This window comes from Salmo trutta, unplaced genomic scaffold, assembly GCF_901001165.1.
Source record: "Salmo trutta unplaced genomic scaffold, fSalTru1.1, whole genome shotgun sequence".
Classification (NCBI taxonomy): Eukaryota; Metazoa; Chordata; class Actinopteri; order Salmoniformes; family Salmonidae; genus Salmo; species Salmo trutta.
This window is the reverse complement of record NW_021822630.1, coordinates 399,715-416,293: the sequence shown is the minus strand read 5'-3', so window position 1 is coordinate 416,293 and position 16,579 is coordinate 399,715. Positions and strand designations below refer to the sequence as shown.

At 44.8% G+C, this 16,579-nt stretch overlaps 1 protein-coding gene across 5 annotated transcripts in view; it reads left to right on the top strand.

Annotated features, from left to right (window-relative positions):
• Positions 1–16,579, top strand: part of LOC115183059 (calmodulin-regulated spectrin-associated protein 3-like) — a 53,760-nt gene that overhangs the window by 11,557 nt on the left and 25,624 nt on the right. For all 5 annotated transcript variants that reach the window (XM_029744418.1, XM_029744421.1, XM_029744419.1 and 2 more), the window contains exon 2: positions 4,874–5,136. In XM_029744418.1, the coding sequence (XP_029600278.1) occupies positions 4,874–5,136 (263 nt within the window). The remainder of the gene's footprint in view (positions 1–4,873; positions 5,137–16,579) is intronic.

Here is a 16,579-nt window from a genome sequence, read left to right as displayed (position 1 = left end):
GCAAATCCCATACGGACTTGGGAGAGGCAAAGGTCGAGAGCCGTGCGTCCTCCGAAACACAACCCAACCAATCCGCTCTGCTTCTTGACACAATGCCCGCTTAGCCCGGAAGCCAGCCGCACCAATGTGTCAGAGGAAACACCGTACACCTGGCGTTTGTGTCAGCGTGCATCGCGCCTAACCCGGATGAGGCTGGGCCAATTGTGCGCCGCCCCATAGGTCTCCCGGTCGCGGCCGGCAGCGACAGAGCCTGGACTCGAACCAGGATCTCTAGCTAGCACTGCGGTGCAGTGCCTTAGACCACTGCGCCCCTCGGGAGGCAGAACTAGTCTCATCCACTCTGAATACCACTAAACCAGTTTGTTAAGAAGGTGTGTCGGACGTAGGTTTTCAGATTCGTGTGTGTGTGTGTGTGTGTGTGTGTGTGTGTGTGTGTGTGTGGGTGGTCCGGCCGTGTTTACTGAAAACCAGTCCAAGCGCTTTCTCTCCAAGTAGTGTTTACTTTGTGCTCTTCAACATCTTCCTGGACTGTGCTTCACATTATGTGCTTTGCGAAAAGGACTTGTTTCCTACATGGTGCTGTGTGCTCCATTGAGGTGGAAACCGTGTGTCTGCCCTAAATGGCACCCTATTCTCCTTATAATGCCCTACTTTTGACCAGAGCTAGTCAAAAGTAGTGCATTATAAAGGGAATATGGTGCCATTTGGGATGTAGCCAGTGTTTTGGTTTGCCCCTTCACAAGGTTCAGGTTACTTTCTTGTCTTAGCTGCTCTGGAAGAAATGTGCCACAAAGCATAGGTTTCCATCAACTCTGTCCAGAAGTCGCCTTAAAGATAATTTCCCACAGACTACCTTCAGCTAAAAATAAAACACCGGGGTCGTGTTTATCGGGGCACACAATGGAAAATGAAATTGAGCTTCTCTTAATTGATAGGCCAAGGTAGTCCGTTTTCTGCCATTGATGCCTAATGAACACAACCCTGGTTATCTATCAATACCAGAGGGCTCTGTCTGGTAATTGTCATATGTTAACCGCTAAGGCTAACCTCTAGGCATGGATGTTGTGTAATTTCACTCCTCTTGACACAGACTGATAATGTGGTTCCATACTGTCCGCATCCAAAATGGCCCAGGTGGTGCACTATATAGGGAATAGGGTGCCATTGGGGACGTAACCACGGACGGACTGACTGACATGTGGGGTTTGAAATGGAATGCACCACAGTATCGTTCCCGTGGGGGGAGAATGACACTGTCACCATGAGACCTGAACTGCCGAAAGAACATTTAGACAGGGAAATGGAGGGAGGAGTTGATACTAGCCCCCAGAAAATGTCAAATTGTAACCAGTGTATCGTGCCTATATCTGTAACCTTATGACTCCTGCAGGCCCTATGATTGGCTGGATTTGCTGTGAAAAACACAACACCGAGACGCACGCCACACGCACACACAAATGCACGACAAGCGCACACAAACGCACATACATGTACCCTGCTCAGCTCATTCACTCAGATGATTGTAGTTGCTTAGGCAGATGCCTAGCATTGCCTATCCATATCTAACTATGCCCATAGTACTATCAAGGTAACCAAACGCTATACCTTCACTATACACTGCATGTACAAAACATTAGGAACACCTTCTTAATATTGAGTTTCACCTCCCTTTGCCCTCAGAACAGCCTCAATTTGTCAGGGCGTGGACTCTACAAGGTGTCGAAAGCATTCCACAGGGATGATGGCCCATGTTGACTTCAATGCTTTCCAAAGTTGTGTCAAGTTGGCTGGATGTCCTTTGGGTTTGGACCATTTTTGATACGCACAGGAAAAATCCCAGCAGCGTCGGAGTTCTAGACACACTCAAACTGGTGCGCTTGGCACCTACTAACATACCTCGTTCAAAGGCACTTAATGGCACACATACACAATCCATGTCTCTTGGCTTAAAAATGCTGTGACATCAGTAAAGGATCATAGACTGACCAGGTGAATCCAGGTGACAGCTATGTCATAGAAAGAGCTAGTGTTCCTAATGTTTTGTATAATTGATGAGGAAACACCTACTTCTTTGTTTCTATTAGATACCTAGAGATTAACAGAATGTGTGTTTATTTGACAATAGGACTTTAAACTGTGTTTTGTCAATGATCTTGTTAGGACTTTGAACGGCGGGTTTCGTTGATGTTTTGTGTAACCTATATCCACAATACCCTGCTGAGAGATTGTGGTTGCATCTGAAATGGCACACTATTCCTTTTAAAGTGCTCTGGTATTAACCTCTCTTGGGTAAACCTCTCTCTTTCATCTCCGGATGAAAAGCATGCCCAAAGTAAACTGCCTGTTACTCAGGCCCAGATGCTAGGATATGCATATAATTGGTATATTTGGATAGAAAACACTCTAAAGTTTCTAAAACTGTTAAAAGAATGTCTGTGAGTATAATAGAACTGATATGGCAGGCGAAACCCAGAGGACAAACCATCCAGGGGAGAAAAGAGATTGAGGTCATAGGATTTTCCATTTGTTTTCTATGGGATACCCTTATTATTAGGAACCTGGTTGCAGTTCCTATGGCTTCCACTAGCTGTCAACAGTCTTTAGAAATTGTTCCATGTTTTTCTTTTGAGAAATGAAGAAGTAGTGCTATTCATTGTAAGTATCACTCCAGGTGGACTCGACTGTTTTGATAGGCGTGAACTATAGGGCGCTTCACGTTGTCATTATCCGGTATTGGAAACAGATTATTCCGTCTTAAATTTGATAGATTATTTACGTTTTAGGGTACCTGAGGTTGGATTAGGAACGTTGTTTGAAATGTTTGGACCAAGTTTACAGGTAATTTATTAGATACTTTGTAGGCATGTTGGGCGAGTTCAAACTGGCATATTTCTCAATCAAACGCGCCAAATAAATGGACATTTTTGGGACATAAGGACATTATTGAACAAAAGGACCATTTGTGATGTTTCTGGGACATTTTGGAGTGCCAACAGAAGAAGATCTTCAAAGGTAAGGCATGAATTATATCGCTATTTCTGACTTTTGTGGCACACCTGCCTGGTTGAAATATTATTTTCATGTGTTTGTATGCGGGGCGCTGTCCTCCAGATAATCTCATGGTTTGCTTTCGCCGTAAAGCCTTTTTGAAATCTGACACAGCGTTCTGGATTAACAAGAAGTTAAGCTTTATTTTGATGTATAACACACACACACACACACACACACATATATATATATATATATATATATATATATATATATATATATATATATTACTGCTCAAAAAAATAAAGGGAACACTTAAACAACACAATGTAACTCCAAGTCAATCACACTTCTGTGAAATCAAACTGTCCACTTAGGAAGCAACAATGATTGACAAAAAATGTCACATGCTGTTGTGCAAATGGAATAGACAACAGGTGGAAATTATAGGCAATTAGCAAGACACCCCCAATAAAGGAGTGGTTTGGCAGGTGGTGACCACAGACCACTTCTCAGTTCTTATGCTTCCTGGCTGATGTTTTGGTCACTTTTAAATGCTGGCGGTGCTTTCACTCTAGTGGTAGCATGAGACGGAGTCTACTACCCACACAAGTGGCTCAGGTAGTGCAGCTCATCCAGGATGGCACATCAATGCGAGCTGTGGCAAGAAGGTTTGCTGTGTCTGTCAGCGTAGTGTCCAGAGCATGGAGGCGCTGCCAGGAGACAGGCCAGTACATCAGGAGACGTGGAGGAGGCCGTAGGAGGGCAACAACCCAGCAGCAGGACCGCTACCTCCGCCTTTGTGCAAGGAGGAGCACTGCCAGAGCCCTGCAAAATGACCTCCAGCAGGCCACAAATGTGCATGTGTCTGCTCAAACGGTCAGAAACAGACTCCATGAGGGTGGTATGAGGGCCCGACGTCCGCAGGTGGGGGTTGTGCTTACAGCCCAACACCGTGCAGGACGTTTGGCATTTGCCAGAGAACACCAAGATTGGCAAATTCGCCACTGGCGCCCTGTCTTTTCACAGATGAAGCAGGTTCACACTGAGCACATGTGACAGAGCCTGGAGACTCCGTGGAGAACGTTCTGCTGCCCGCAACATCCTCCAGCATGACCGGTTTGGCGGTGGGTCAGTCATGGTGTGGGGTGGCATTTCTTTGGGGGGCCGCACAGCCCTCCATGTGCTCGCCAGAGGTAGCCTGACTGCCATTAGGTACCGAGATGAGATCCTCAGACCCCTTGTGAGACCATATGCTGGTGGGGTTGGCCCTGGGTTCCTCCTAATGCAAATAATGCTAGACCTCATGTGGCTGTAGTGTGTCAGCAGTTCCTGCAAGAGGAAGGCATTGATGCTATGGACTGGCCCGCCCGTTCCCCAGACCTGAATCCAATTGAGCACATCTGGGACATCATGTCTCGCTCCATCCACCAACGCCACGTTGCACCACAGACTGTCCAGGAGTTGGCGGATGCTTTAGTTCAGGTCTGGGAGGAGATCCCTCAGGAGACCATCCGCCACCTCATCAGGAGCATGCCCAGGCATTGTAGGGAGGTCATACAGGCCCGTGGAGGCCACACACACTACTGAGCCTCATTTTGACTTGTTTTCCGAGGTGGAATTGAGGTACTGTAATGGTGGTACAGGTGCGATGCTTAACCATCTGAAAGCGACGCAACGTGAAACCCAAAACGTTGCATGCAGCAGCACAGCTGCATTGTGAATTCACATGTATATTGGATGCAGTCTGGGTAACTTTTTTGTATTTTCATCCTCAGTGGAAACACGTTCTATTGATGCGCTTGTTTTGCCTATTAATAGTGTACTCGTCTCCCACAACATGATTATTTCACTCACTGTTTTTGTCCCTCTTCTCCGTCCGTAGAGCATGTTCCAGTGGAGTTGCGGGAGCCCTTCTACTGTGACCAGTATGAACAGGAGCACCTGAAGCCCCCCGTCACACGCCTCCTGCTCTCCTCTGAACTCTACTGCCGCACCTACGGTCTGCTGCAGGGGGACCAGGGGGGGTCAGGGGCCCCAAAAGACAACGCCAACCTGCTGCAGCTCCTCGCCAACAGGGGCATGGCCCCCAAAGATCAAGACGTCCCCGTGTCTGATGTGGACCTCCGGCATATACCAATCAAAATGGTAAGAGGTGGGTGTGGCATATGGGGCATATGGCGTGTTGACATGGTTTAGTCCATTGTGATTTTGGGTAATCTTGGCGCCCAGAACCAAGTCTCGTGTTATGTTTTGTCTGACATGTGAGACTATGGTTCGAGTTATGGAAATATGTAAAAGGAGGAGGATTTCTGTTTTACTGTTGGCCACCAGTCTCCCAGTATTAGTAATGCCCCTGGGATGGGATTGGGCTGACTGCCACAACACACAGGTTCAATTGAGGGAAGATCGAAGCTGCACTGGAAACTGCCACTGGATCGGTCCTGGTGTCACAATAATCCATCCAGCAGTGATCGATCTGGGCATACGGTCTGCCTCATAGGGACACACACAGGCATTGTCTGGTCACCCTCAGCCATGACTGCTGGCCATGGGGGAGTGGGGATGTTAAAGCTGTGGAGGTGATTGGGGTGTGGGACTTGTTTATGCTTTGATTCCACGGATTAGACGACATTAAAAAATACCCCCTTTCTGGAACCATTCCCTGGTCCTTCCCAACCCCCCCACCTTCACCCAAGCCGATCTCCTGAAGATGAGTGGATCCAGCTGTGAGGACCAGGGGGACGTCAGAGCAACTCCAGGGGGGATTCAGTCTTAATTCTGGGGGTAGCATGGTAGGGGTGGGACTGGGAGGGAGGGCTTGGAGGCCTGGAGAAGGTAGTGTTTACTAGACAATCAGTGGCTTTGACTAGACCTTAGATTAGTTCAAAAGGCAAACTGCGCAGCACCAGTGAAACCAGAGCTCCCTGTAGCTGGCTGTCAATGCAGCTTCTGAAGCAAGAGGAACTGGTTTGTCATCTCTAGCCATTCACAATAAATCTTTCGTTCTCATTCACTCACCACGTTTCTGTCCACTGTATTTATGCCAGTAAAGTCATACCGAATAAATAAAAAAAATTCACGACAGCTGTGATGGAAACAGGAATCTTCGGTACAATTTTATAAATGCCAACCGATACTTTGTTCATTTGACATGGTGGGATTTGTTTGTGTCAATAAAATGTGTTATGTGAGAAACAGCGGTGGAAACACCTTTATGTGCAAATAGTGATATAATTTTACGTTTACATTTTAGTCATTTAGCAGACGCTCTTATCCAGAACGACTTACAGTAGTGAATACATACATTTCATACATTTTTTTTCTCCGTACTGGTCCCCCGTGGGAAATGAACCCACAACCCTGGTTTGGCAAACACCATGCTCTACCAACATCATATCGAAGTAAACATGGAGTCACACTGATATGGTGTGTGGTCCTCCCACTACGACTCGGGAAACCATGCAGTTTATTAGACTACAGATGCAATACAGAGCCTTCAGAAAGTGTTTACACACCATGATTTTTCCACATTTTGTTGTGTTACAGCCTGAATTTAAAATAGATTAATATGAGATTTTGTGTCACTGGCCTACACACAATACTCCATAATGTCGAAGTGGAAATATGTTTTTAGATATTAAATGTTTTTTACAAGTTAATTACTAAAGCTGAATTGTCTTGAGTAAATAACGGGGTGGCAAGTAGCATAGTGGTTAGAGCGTTGGACTAGTAACCGGATCGAATCCCCGAGCTGACAAGGTAAAAATCTGTTGTTCTGCCCCTGGTCAAGGCAGTTAACCCACTGTTCCTAGGCCGTCATCGAAAATAAGAATTTGTTCTTAAAACTGACTTGCCTAGTTAAATAAAGATTAAGAAAATGTATAAGTATTCATTCTCTCGTTGACACAGGTGTGAGTGTCGACAAGGACAAGGCTGGAGATCACTCTGTCATGCTGATTGAGTTCGAATAACAGACTGGAAGCTTTAAAAGGAGGGTGGTGCTTGGAATCATTGTTATTCCTCTGTCAACCATGGTTACCTGCAAGGAAACACGTGCCGTCATCATTGCTTTGCACAAAAAGGGCTTCACAGGCAAGGATATTGCTGCCAGGAAGATTGTACCCAAATCAACCATTTATCGGATCATCAAGAACTTCAAGGAGAGCGGTTCAATTGTTGTGAAAAAGGCTTCAGGGCGGCCAAGAAAGTCCAAGCGCCAGGACCGTCTCCTAAAGTTGATTCAGCTGCGGGATCGGGGCACCACATTTTACATTACATTTTAGTCATTTAGCAGACGCTCTTATCCAGAGCGACTTACAGTAGTGAATACATACATTTCATTTTCATTTCATGCATTTTTTTTTTGTACTGGCGACCCGTGGGAATCGAACCCACAACCCTGGCGTTGCACACACCATGCTCTACCAACTGAGCCACAGGGAAGGCTTTACAGAGCTTGCTCAGGAATGGCAGAAGGCAGGTGTGAGTGCAAGACTTTTGGAGGATGGCCTGGTGTCAAGAAGGGCAGCAAAGAAGCTGCTTCTCTCCAGGAAAAACATCAGGGACAGACTGATATTCTGCAAAGGGGACAGGGATTGGACTGCTGAGGACTGGGGTAAAGTCATTTTCTCTGATGAATCCCCTTTCCGATTGTTTGGGGCATCCGGAAAAAAGCTTGTCCAGAGAAGACAAGGTGAGCGCTACCATCTGTCCTGTGTCATGCCAACAGTAAAGCATCCTGAGACCATTCATGTGTGGGGTTGCTTCTCAGCCAAGGGAGTGGGCTCACTCACAATTTTGCCTAAGAACACAGCCATGAATAAAGAATGGTACCAACACATTCTCCGAGAGCAACTTCTCCCAACCATCCAGGAACAGTTTGGTGACGAACAATGCCTTTTCCAGCATGATGGAGCACCTTGCCATAAGGCAAAAGTGATAACTAAGTGGCTCAGGGAACAAAACATCGATATTTTGGGTCCATGGCCAGGAAACTCCCCAGACCTTAATCTCATTAAGAACTTGTGGTCAATCAAGAGGCAGGTGGACAAACAAAAACCCACAAATTCTGACAAACTCCAAGCATTGATTATGCAATAATGGGCTGCCAACAGTCAGGATGTGGCCCAGAAGTTAATTGACAGCATGCCAGGGCGGATTGCAGAGGTCTTGAAAAAGAAGGGTCAACACTGCAAATATTGACTCTTTGCATCAACTTCATGTAATTGTCAATAAAAGCCTTTGACACTTATGAAATGCTTGTAATTATACTTCAGTAACATAGTAACATCTGACAAAATTATCTTAAGACACTGAAGCAGCAAACTTTGTGAATTAATATTTGTCATTCTCAAAACCTTTGGCCACAACTGTACATTAATAGTGTTTAACATAATTTTTGAATGACTACCTCCTCTCTGTACCCCACACATACAATTATCTGTAAGGTCCATCAGCTGAGCAGTGAATTTCAACTACAAAGACTGGGGAGGTTTTCCAATGCCTTGCAAAGAAGGGCACCTACTGGTAGAAGGGTATAAAAAATATCAGCCATTGAATATCCCTTTTGAGCATGGTGAAGTTATTAATTACACTTTGGATGGTGAATCAATACACCCAGTCACTACAAAGATACAGGCGTTCTTCCTAACTCAGTTGCTGGAGAGGAACAAAACCACTCAGGGATTTCACCATGAGGCCAATGGTGACATTAAAACTGTTTTTAATGGCTGTGATAGGATAACATTGAGGGATGGATCAACATTGTAGTTACTCCACAATAGGAGTAAATGACAGAGTGAAAAGATGGAAGCCTGTACATGCATCCTGTTTGCAAAAAGGCACAAACAATGCCAAAGAAATGTGCTTCATGTCCTGAATACAAAGACTTGTTGGATTTTCCCCAAACATAACACTGGGTACCACTCTTAATATTTTCAAGTATGGTCGTGGCTTCATCATGTTATGGGTATGCTTGTCATCGGTAAGGACTACAGAGTTTTTAGGATGATAAAAATAAACCGAATAGAGCTAAGCACAGGCAAAATCCTAAAGGAGAACGTGTTCAGTCTGCTTTCCAACAGACACTGGGAGACAAATTCACAATAACCTAAAACACAAGGCCAAATATTTGGGTTGCTTACCAAAACGACATTGAATGTTCCTGAGTGGCCTAGTTACAGTTTTGACATAAAATGTCGATCTACAACCAACTTGACAATGCTTGAAGTATTTTTAAAAGAATAATGTGCAAATATTGTACAATCCAGGTGTGCAAAGCTCGTAGACTTACCCAGAAATACTCACAGATGTAATCATGCCAAAGGGGATTCTAACATGTATTGACTCAGGGGTGTGAATATTTATGTAAATTAGATATCTCTGTGTCTTTATGGACTATTGTGTGTAGATGGGTCCAAAAAAAAATGTAATCCATTTTTAATTCAGGCTGTAACTTTCTGAAGGTAAGTTATGATGAACTTCACAGGGTGGTGAAAGTGCAAGGTGATGAGCTTGATGATCGATGCTTGACTGCTGTTTGACATACAAATATTCTGACTCTTATCCATAATAATCTCATCATATAGACTAGTCTACCCGCACTGTAACTACGAGCTGTTGGCTGGAGTGCACATGCCAAGACCTGATTGCGCACATTTGCTATTTAACTCAACTGTTTTTGTTAAAAAAAACTTTGTGGTAGAGTTGAAAATGCAATGGAAACATATTGAAATGTTATTCGGTACATGAAAATTTAAGTGAAAAATAAAAGTGTGCACTACGTCATCATGCACTGCTTTTTATGCGCAACAAGTCTTTATGCAGATTTTAGAATATTTGCAAGAAAATCTGTAGCCAATTGGATGGAAATCTAGCTATTGCCTGTTTCTGTCCGTCTGTTTCTCTCTCTCTCTTGCATTGTTATGTGGTCATTGAAGCTTGATCATGTCTGTTCCGTCTGAGAACCATATTCCCATTCAATTGGCCAAATGATCTCTCTCAACAGCCAATTAGAAGAAGGGGAACCCGCATGGTTCCGGAGGCCTGAGCATGTTCAAATAGGAACAGATGTATTACGGCTTAATTTCTCTGAATTCACAGTGACCCAATTTAACGAGTCTGTGTAACATTACTGTCTTTAACTAATTAAATATTATACCTTCTCGATTAAAAAATATATATCTTAATGAGATATAGAAGATTTTGTAAACAATTAATGGAATTCCAACTTGCGTTGAACCTCAGCTCTTCAGCACTATAGACATCATTGAATTCTTATTATACATCATGGAAGTGCTGTAGTCAAAGGCTACATTTTGCCTGCATGAGCATACTTTGACATTCTGCAAATGTTTACAGTGTGGCTTTAACAATATTACCCCCCCTATACTGTATATAATCTTCACTACAACATCTATGTTCTCACCCCCAGCCAGCCCAACTCCTCTAGCAGACACCAGCCCAACCGACACCGGCTCTGTGATTTGAATGCCCTGAAGTCTGTTTCTGGAGAACCTGTGTAGCTGTTGGCAGGCGTGTTTCCCTCGTAGTCAGTCAGGTGAAAAGTAGAGTGTCCATTACCCCTGCCTCCGCCTCTCTCTAACTCCACCTCTTTCTCTGCTTCTCTGCCTGGTGCCTTTGCCTCTCTGCTTCTACCTCTACCTCTCTGCCTGTGCCCCTGTTTCTGCCACTAACTCTCCCTGGTGCCTCTAACAGGGGAGCTACACTGGGCTGTCGAGTCACTTTATGAAGTGTTCTCGGCTGTGGGCAATTCTTGAAAATAGAACCAGCATAATGTTATGCTGAGCAGCACACGCCTCTTTGCGAAACTGCCTGGAGCTCTCTACCTGTTGGCCAGGGCACCTGGTGGTGTCACTGTCTGCAGGTCCTTGTACTAATTGGACCAGTGGTGTGTGAGGGGAGAAGTGTGCTGTGCTCTCTCATCCAGACCTAGGTTCAAATAGTATTGACTTTCTTTCAAACACTTAAGCTGCGATCAATTGAGCTTGCCTGGCTGGCACAGTGGAACCGATGGAATAGTGGAGGTGAGAGTTGTTCTCCAGTGTGCTGTGCGTGCTGTCTTTGCTCAGCTAGTACTGTCTGTGCTGTGTTCTGTGGTCAGCTAGTACAGTGTGTGCTGTGTTCTGTGCTCAGCTGCTGCTGTCTCAGCTCCGTGCTGGTGATGATGTTGCTGCCATGCCGCCAGACCTGGGAGGCTGCCTCAGCCTCAGCTGGCCAAGAGCTGATAGTGACACTCACTGCTTGGCTGTCACTGTTAGGCTGCTGCTACTGCTGCTACTCAACTTGCACTTGTAGTGCTCTCTGAGCTTGAGCTTTGGGACAGTGCTGCTGTCTGAGCTGGGCCACCGCTGCCTGGCTCTGTCAGGGGGGAAAGTGGGTCATGCCACACGCACGCACAGCATTAAGAGGATGGAGCAATGTGGGCCTTGGCCAGTAAACAGCTTTGAAGCAACAGAAAATCTGCTGCTGTAGTGTGCTGCTTTATATTAAAGCTTATCTGTGTCATACACGCATGCATGCGTCACGCACACGCAAAGCATGTTTACACAGCAACCAAAGAGCACACACACGTAATCAGTATTGTTTCCGTCTCTCTCCTTGCCCCTAACCTGGGCTCGAACCAGGGACCCTGTGAACACATCTACAACTGCCTCCCATGACACATCGTTACCTATCGCTCCACAGAAGCCGCAGCCCTTGCAGAGCAAGGGAAACACTTCAAGGTCTCAGAGCAAGTAACGTCACCAATTTGAAACGCTACTAGCGCGCACTGCTAACTAGCTAGACATTTCACACCAGACACACGCGCGCACACACACAGCAAGGGTAAACAGAATATATTATTGTTTACTTACAGATAACATCTGTATTGCCTTTTTAAGCTGTTTCACTGTGTGATATTGACCACTCTTCTCTCTGGTTATGTCCCAAATACCAAATAGAACCCTATTTCCTATGGGCCCTGGTCACAGTAGTGCACTATGAAAGGAATAGGGTGTCATTTGGGAGGTAGCCTCTTTTCAATAACCTCACAGCTTACATCATCAGCTCTAAATGAAGCTTGGGCAAAAAAAGCTACATTTAAATAGATATTCTAAATAGGATACTTTCTCTAGCGCGCCCCACCCTCGAACGGCACTGTCACTGAAGCCTTCTAGATCAGCCAGTCTTGCTATACTACACCTGGTCTTGGGCCTGTGTCCAAAATGGCACCCTATTCTCATCAAACTCAACTCTGGAACTCAAAGCCAGTTCCACTTCGTTTTTTTTATTGTTCCCCTCTAGTCAGGGACTGATTTTTAGACCGGGGACACCAGGTGGGTGCAATTCATTATCCGGTAGAACAGAAAACCAGCAGGCTCTGGACCCTGTAGGGTAGGAGTTGAATACCTCCGCTCTATATAGTGCACTACTTTTGACCTGCTCTGACTCACACCACACACACAGTATATATTATATATCATCGTCAGGGGTGTATTCAGTGAGCTGAAACATTTCAGAATGTTGCAGATAGAAATATACTGAATAGAGCTGATGTGATTCCCAACTCTACCTGACAGACAATCCTATCTGAGCGTTCTGTAACGTTGCACCCTCCTGAACAGACCCCGGATATCATTGTGCACCGTGATATTGATGATGCATTACTAATAGCCATACTCTGTATTTCATATGTAGTTGCTGTGTATCAGTCAGACAAGTGTTTTTAAATGGAATCCTTGTTTATGTTACATTTTACGTTTTGGTAATTTAGCAGACACTCTTATCCAGAGTGACTTACAGTTAGTGAAGTTCATTCAAATGTTATGTAGCCTACATATGACAAAGGCATGAAATGTACTTTGGGGGAGCAGTGGGGGTGGTCACAGGATAGCCCTGTTCCAGAAATCCCTGCCTGTGTCTGGTTGGTTTTGGTTAGTGAGTCGCTGACACGTTGATTTAAGTCATACTGCTGGGTACGCAAGTTTTCGCTCAAGATAGCATCCGTCTAGAGCTCAGTAGGTATTAGAAGTGGCACAGGCTGTTTACCAAATGGCACCCTATTTAGTGTACTACTTTTGACCAGGCCTCAGTAGTGCACCCATAGGGCTCTGGTCAAAAGATGTGCTCTATATAGGAGATAGGGTGCGATTTGGGACAAAGACGGAATGCTGCTGAACATCATTTGGCCCGTCACGGGACCTCCTAGGCCTGCCAAGGGGAGAAAGAACATTTTAGTTGTTCTTTTCTTTTGTTTGTTACAGAGAAGAGTCAACAAAGGAAAGCTGCCAGGGATCGCAACATTGATCTTGTAATGTGTTTTTTGTTGGGGGGGGGGGGGGGCGCGCGACAGTGTTTTCCAGATGGGAGGGTTGTAAAAAGCTGGAACAGCACAGATTGTTGTGGTTTTGCTGCTGCTTCAGTATTTAGTATCTAACTTGACATGTCAATATTCAGAGAGGCATGTGCTGTCGGAGGGGTGCCGGGTAGCGCACCAGCTCCACCCAACCCTGCCGCGCTGCACCCCCGACTGATCCCCACACCGACCCCAAGAGCACTCCCCACCCACCAACCCCACATATCCCCCAGACCTGGCTGGCTGTCTGATCCTTCTGTTTGTCCCTCTGTCTAACCCTGGATTTCATGGGGGCTGTGGCTGGGGCGGAGGGGTTGTGAGGGTTAAGTCATATTTCAGATATAATCAGATTTAATCTCCTTTGGTGTTTGTTTTCCTCTTGTTGTTGTTATTGACATGGATGATCGTCGCAGTATTCCCAAAGCAGCAATTAATGACTTCCTTATAGACAGGTTAATATATAGCTTAATATTATATTATTTAATTATTGGAGGATATGTTATGTCCGGTCCGCTCAGGAGGATTCTGAGCAGTGACCCGGTGTTAAGCCGGTGAGGGAGTAGAGCACCACCGCCACGCCCAGGATTGTGGGTGCTGAGGAGCATTGTGGGTCAGATTGTTGGTTGTTAATGGTGATTTGGCTGGCAGAGTGTGCCCTATGTTCCAGGTTTGCACCTCTCTCTCCTTTCTCATTAAGGTGAACTTGTGATTTGGCTTAGCGAGCTTCGCAGGGTCAGGACGGGAAATATGAGACCCCAACCCCTCACCTCTTCCTCTTTACTCTGCTCTCATTCCACGCTTTTGTTGTGAATGACCCTGTAGTCTACTCTCTCCTGAATGATCACTGTATTACACCACAGTGAAATAGTCCCAGCCCCACCAGTTCAGGACTTATTCTCACTGAATAGAGTTATCTGGACAAAATGTTGATTTACCTAATATGTACATGCACTTTTCAATTCACATTAGCTACGGGAATATCACGAGCCGAGAGGGTTTGGTTGACTTTCTTGCTTACGCAACAATTCGCAAGCATGTGCAGACAATTTAAAGGGTTTATTTTGTCTTCTGTACACTCAATTACATTTTTGTTTCAAGACAAAATCACAGAGTCACTGCTAGCCAAAGCTAAAATGTCTTCATCAAGTAACATTAGACTATCAAAATGAATGATTACCCCTCTAATACGAATATAAAAGTACAGTAGGCCTACCTTACAAAATTACAACAAACCATGCTTCATTTGCATAAATATCATGCAAATCATTAGGCTACATGTGGTAAAAGAAAATTGAGATTGAAAACATTGGAATAATTCACTGGGGAGTTGTTGAGCTGTTTTATATGGAAGCCCATTCCTGCCACCCAAAAATAAAATGCATATAGATCTTACATATAGGTTATGTTTCTTCATTTGTAGCATTGTGTGGCGATTTCAATCTATCCATGTTGCAGAGATCAGCACAGCAGGTCCTCCGGCAAACCCGTGGCAACCTGGTATTTGCCCTAGCACTTTTAATTAGGTTTAATACAAAATATTGACACAAAGTGTTGAAAAAAAGAGGGACAAAATAATGTTTTATTTTTCATTTATTCTCCTCTTTATTTGTTTGACATGATTTTAATGTTTTCATTCTCCAGGAGTTTTTCCATTTAGTTTTTTTAAACGATATGATCTGATAAGAAAAAATCTGGTCCTATCATAGTTGTATTTTTTTTTTTTACAGCTGTCATACCCATAGTTTTACCTGGTTAGGTTAGAATACCAGACTAAGAACAACTCTGGGCCCAGGAAAACAATTCCCCCCACTCTGGGACCTGTCGTGCCACCTCCGAAATCACCACACAATGTACAAATGAAACAACATTTATTCTATTTGTATGATCTATCTCAAAAATGATGACTTGTGCAAGTCAAACTACATATCTCAACATTTTGTAGACATATACTTTTTTTTATGGTGGTGGGAATGGGCGCCCATAGTTTTATGTGGCTCAGCAGGCAGCAGCTACTGCGACAATTTCAGAATGGAACAGGCAATTTAAGGTAAAAACGAAGTAATATATTTAATGTAAACTCAAATATAAGGAAAATTTCAGCCGTTTCAAAAACATTGCTCTGCTATTACCATTTTATACTGTTGGAGTGTTGAGCGCAACGAGACAATTGTTTACACTGCCCTGCTAAGAGGGGGGGAACTGTCAAGCGTGACCTTCGGAGGTAGCGCTCGAGACGTGATAAGTATTGTCGCTTGAATTGATACCTCTCGAATGTCCCTTTGCTATCGTCAATGTGAAACCGGCCTCCGTTCTTCCTCCTCCCATTCTCTCACACTCTCACAGTCCTTCTCTCTTTCTCTCTCTGTCCAAAATACCACACTCTGACTCTCTAATTTTAACATGAATGTTATGTTAATGGTCCTTTTGTTTGTGAACTGTGTCTGAGTCTCTTTCGATGCTTTACTGCATTTCCCTCTACTTTTTGTGTTATAAATTGAACTCTTGAAAAGGCAGCCAATGCAGCTACATGATGGCAAATGGCTCGGCTCCACATCCATTCCAGTCACTCATCAGTGTCAGGGACTGGTGTTCTGACTGAATAAGTGTGACTGAATCTCTCTCCCCATTAGAGAGAGCTGCTGGCTGGAAATGGCATCCCATCCCCCCTCAGACAGCCCAGCTCAACCCAGACTATGCAGACATCATGACAGCTTTATCCCCATGCTACCCTGAGTGCTCTCAGCCCTTGTCTTTCCTCTCTCTCCCTGGCCCTGCACTGACTGTGCAGGGCCAGATTGCCCCTCAGCCCCTGTCTCTCCCCTCAGCCCCTGTCTCTCCCCTCAGCCCCTGTCTCCGTCTCTTCCCTCAGCCAGTCTCCCCTTGCACTACACTGCAGACAAGACGTATACATCAAACAGACATGTCTTGGCTCACAGATAAGCTAATAGTGTGACTCAGCCTCCATTGAGCACAACACACATTTTTACATTTTAGTCATTTAACAGACGCTCTTATCCAGAGCGACTTACAGTAGTGAATACATACATTTCATATATATTTTATTTTGTTGTACTGGCCCCCCGTTGGAATCGAACCCACAACCTTGGTGTTGCACTTTGAGATATCAGCTGATGTAAGAAGGGCTATATAAATACATTTGATTTGACTAGCATCTCAAAGCACTTTATGATGACAAAAGTGAGTGCTACGGGGCGGTAGTCATTTAGTACA